This window comes from Propithecus coquereli, unplaced genomic scaffold (genome assembly GCF_000956105.1).
Source record: "Propithecus coquereli isolate 6110/MARCELLA unplaced genomic scaffold, Pcoq_1.0 Scaffold16, whole genome shotgun sequence".
In the NCBI taxonomy this organism is placed as follows: Eukaryota; Metazoa; Chordata; class Mammalia; order Primates; family Indriidae; genus Propithecus; species Propithecus coquereli.
The window spans coordinates 1,257,782-1,261,798 of record NW_012140524.1 but is presented as its reverse complement, the minus strand read 5'-3'; the positions used below and the strand labels follow the sequence as shown (position 1 = coordinate 1,261,798).

The 4,017-nt window shown below is 44.4% G+C and overlaps 1 protein-coding gene across 5 annotated transcripts in view; it reads left to right on the top strand.

Moving 5' to 3' along the window:
• The first annotated feature begins 2,038 nt into the window (after nucleotides 1-2,038).
• Nucleotides 2,039-4,017, top strand: part of DNM1L (dynamin 1-like) — a 46,955-nt gene continuing 44,976 nt past the window's right edge. For all 5 annotated transcript variants that reach the window (XM_012641012.1, XM_012641011.1, XM_012641010.1 and 2 more), the window contains exon 1: nucleotides 2,039-2,300. In XM_012641012.1, coding sequence (XP_012496466.1) covers nucleotides 2,199-2,300 — 102 coding nt within the window. In that variant the 5' untranslated portion in view covers nucleotides 2,039-2,198. The remainder of the gene's footprint in view (nucleotides 2,301-4,017) is intronic.

Below are 4,017 nucleotides of genomic sequence, written 5' to 3'. Positions count from 1 at the left end.
TCTGTGCCTGATTAACTCAATGCTCTAGAGTTTATAGATAGCTACTGGACCATCCTGCTTAAACCTGATTGGTGGTGGTAGGGATAGGAAGACGTTTGAGCACTGGTCATGTGATCCTTTCTCCTTCTGCTAGAAAAAGATGCACATTAATGCAAGGCTCTGGATGTTCCATCCCAAGAGATAACGTAATTTCCATGGAAATATATAATGTCATGCAAAATTCTTAACATTTCACTTTCTGGAATATATGTATGCTTGCCCTTCTAATTTTGCCATTAGCAAATAAGAAAAGATCATGTCTATTGTTGCCACAAATAAGGAAAAAACAGTTGTAGTTGCATCGTTTTTGTCCCAGGGCACCTGGACCTTTTAAAGTAGTTACTGGTTATGTCTGTGAAGCTTCACCATGAGCCTAATCCCTCTTTTTGTCTGCCTTTTCTTGTTGGAAGGAGCAGAGACTACTCAGTTTTCTATTACTATTTAGAAGAGAACAAAAAGCTCCATCAACAGAGGGGTGAGAAGCAAGCGGGTAATGTCTCACTATTCTGTAATATTATCTGTGGTAGAAAATAAGAGACTTGGAATTGAACTCTTTGTTTTTCGGAGATCTGGCTTTTTTTCCTCTTTTTATCTCTGAAATTTTGTCTCTGAAATTTTTGTTTTTAAAAATAATCAAAAGATAAGGGGATGTTCACCAAACTTGACAAGATGTGAAAATACCACTATTGGATCTTCAGGTTTTAACTTATTTCATTCATTTGTTCAAAAACATTTATTAAGTGCCTACTATTTGTCCTGCTGAACAAATCAAGTCATTCCAGGGCTGCTGTGCCCAGCTGTGCAGGTGAATGGTACCGACCGGAGTTGTGTAGTACACAACTTCCACTACTGTAGGTGGTTCTTGCCCTCATGGAGATTAAATCTAGTAACCTCTAGGAGGTCTTTCTTGAACTTCTACCCCTCCCCCTCAGACTGGAAAACAGTGCTCCTATTATGCACTCCATAATACAGTTGTAGCACCTACTCATTTATTTATAATGGCGTCATCACCCGTCTCCTGTGTTAGATTATAAACTCAGAGGGGACTGAGATTGTGACCATCTTGTTTGTCCCTTTCTGGGGCCTAAGGATACATCAGTGATTAAAAGGGTCAAAAATCCCTATCCTCTAGGAGCTGATAATCTAGCAAGAGAGGAGAGTATACAAGTTTAATGCTAGTGTGTTAGGAGATAAGTGCTATGGAGAAAAATAAAGTCGGGAAGGGGACTTCCCCCTCATCTGCTCTAGGTCTTTGCTCGAATGTCACCATTTTTACTTTGAGATACGAAATCCTTTAAGGTTTGGAGTAGAGGAGAGATATTATTTGTCTAAAAAGAAAAACAACATTTAGAAATAGAATACTTACCAAAAAACAAGTAAGGCAGTTATCATATCTCTATTTTGCCAGAATCAGGCCATAGCAAATAAAGGTTTATAAGGAATGTAGAGAATAAGGGCTCGGCTCTTCCCCTCTAATACTCCAACATTGTAAGATTTTTTTCTGAACACTTTTTTTTTTTACATAAATCCTGGAGAAGCAGAGCGTTCTGGGCTGGTTATGTAGTTTTGCAAATAGCAACCCATACATTCTAGTATCAGCGTACAGACCTTTTGCACCCAGCTGGGCATCCGTGGCCATGTTATTCTTTGATTAAACTTTTCCAACCTGTCCTTTTTAAGAAAGCTCCTCATAAGGAAATGACACTCTGGATAATCAAGAGAAATGTCGCTGTACTTAACACATATTTACACGCGGCATTTTCACATCCATCATACTTTGAGGACAAGCATGAGTGTATCTACTTCCTCCTACTCGCCTGGCTTCAATCCTGGCCTCTAGACAGGAGGCCAGGAAACATCCCCACCCCATGCACCCCCACCACACTTGCTCGGGGCCCGCCCGTGCCGCGCAGCCTTCTGGGAGCCGTAGGCAAGCGCGTTCCCCTCTGCCAGAACTACAACTCCCGGCAGGCTTTGTTCTTTCCCACCGCCTTATGGCGCATGGCCTGCCGGGAGGGGGCAGGTAGCGGGCGGGCCGGGTCCAATGGGTGCCGGCTCCCGAGGAGAGGGCGGAGGAGAGGAGGAAGGAGGCGAATTCTGGGCCCCTGCCCCATTCATTGCGGCGGCCGGGCGGGCGGGGGTCCCGTGTTTTCTGAGTCATGGAGGCGCTAATTCCTGTCATCAACAAGCTCCAGGACGTCTTTAACACAGTGGGCGCCGACATCATCCAGTTGCCTCAGATCGTCGTAGTGGGAACGCAGGTGAGCGACGAGGGCGGCGTTCGCCCAGGCCAGAGCCCGGGACGCAGGCCTAGTCTGGGCTGCAGTGCCCTCTTCTGGGTCAGCCTTGGCGGCCTGTGGGAGGAGGGCCCTGTTGGGGCCCCGGGGCTCTCTCGGCTCCGACGCGCCTGCCCGCCCGGGGCCGTTTTGCACCGAGGCGGAGAATCCGGGGCCTGGCCGAGCGGCGAGGGGCGGAGCCGGCGCGGCGGGCCCGGCGGGCCCCGGGGGCTGGGAGTGGGAAGGATAGGTCAGCGGGCGGAACGGGAGTCCGCTGGGACCGGGCGCGGCGTGGTCCTCGGGCCGCTGCTTCCAAGGGCACCTGGGGGACACGCGGGGTACCGGGGCCGCGCTGGGCTCGTGGTGGGCTGGCTTGTGCGCGGCGGGGTGTTTTATTTCCCTCTTTACCTTGAGCAAGGGCTGCAGTGTCAGTTCCGGAACCGCGCTTTCTAGGCTAAGAGGCCACTGCTGTGCATTGCCGGAGTGTTTTCCTGCAGTATAACCCCTCCAGGTTTCGAGAACGCCGAAGCAGTGTTTAAAAAAAAAAAATCCCCTCGCGTACCTGGAATTCTGTAGGTATTAGGAAGGAATATCCAATTTTTCGGCGTAGGCTGTGGTTTTTTTCTTCCACAGTTTTGTGATCGTGACCTAAATTGGGCATCAGGTTCTGTGGTCTTTTCATGTTGGGTCTCATAGATAACTCATAATTTTTTATGTGCATAAATGTCGAGAAAATAAATGAGTGACAGAAGTGTTAAGTTTCATTTTCTCTGCTGCTTTTCGTGACTGAAGAGGAGTCATAGGACTTTTATTAATATTAGGGTTCAGAGAAGCACATTTTAGAGATTATTTAATATATCGGTTTTAAGTGCTTTCAATTCTTAACAGTATCTTTTCTTTCAGAAGGTGGTGGTTTTCCTATCATTTTCCATGAGATGCATTGCTACATCTTGCTACAAAATAAAAGTGTAGGGTGTAAATATTATAAGAAGGAACTTACTGTTCATAATATTAGTGGATATCCAAACACTGCAAACCTTGTAAACCATAGACATCTCTGCTTTTTTTGGCTTTTAAATAGTTAAAGCAATAAAAGTTATTTTGGAAACAAATTTTCTTGGTCTGCTGTAGGATTGGTACCAATAGCGTTTTCTATTATTTGTAACACTTAATATTTGTAACGATTGGAGACTCAGAATCAAAAATAATAAATTATGAGCAATATTTTTATTGAGCATATTTTGTTCAATCTGGGGCATGTAATTGGTGCTCCGTAAATATTTTGAATGAATAAATATTGCTCTAACTAGATAATATTTTAGAACACTGGGACTTTTATCGTCACAATTGATCTGTTTTTGTAAATAGAATTAGGGGAGATGATATAAATTAAATCATCTTTGTAGTAATTTGGAAGTGTTGCCTAGTTGCAGACCAGAAACTTTCCATATACTTTTTAAAGAAATTGTCAGTGCTTTTTGAGCATGAAGCAGTAAAAGAATCAGGGCTATAGTGTGTCAGCATAAATAGTTTAAAATTCAGAAGGATTTCTCTTACACAAAATAGTTTATTTCAGTCATTAGACCTGTTAGTTGGCAAAATAGGGCCAGGGGAGAAAAGTAAAGATTCCATCCTTCTGAAAGCCATTAACATGTGCTAACCAAAAACCATCCCAGTAGTGATAGTTATATGCCACATGCAT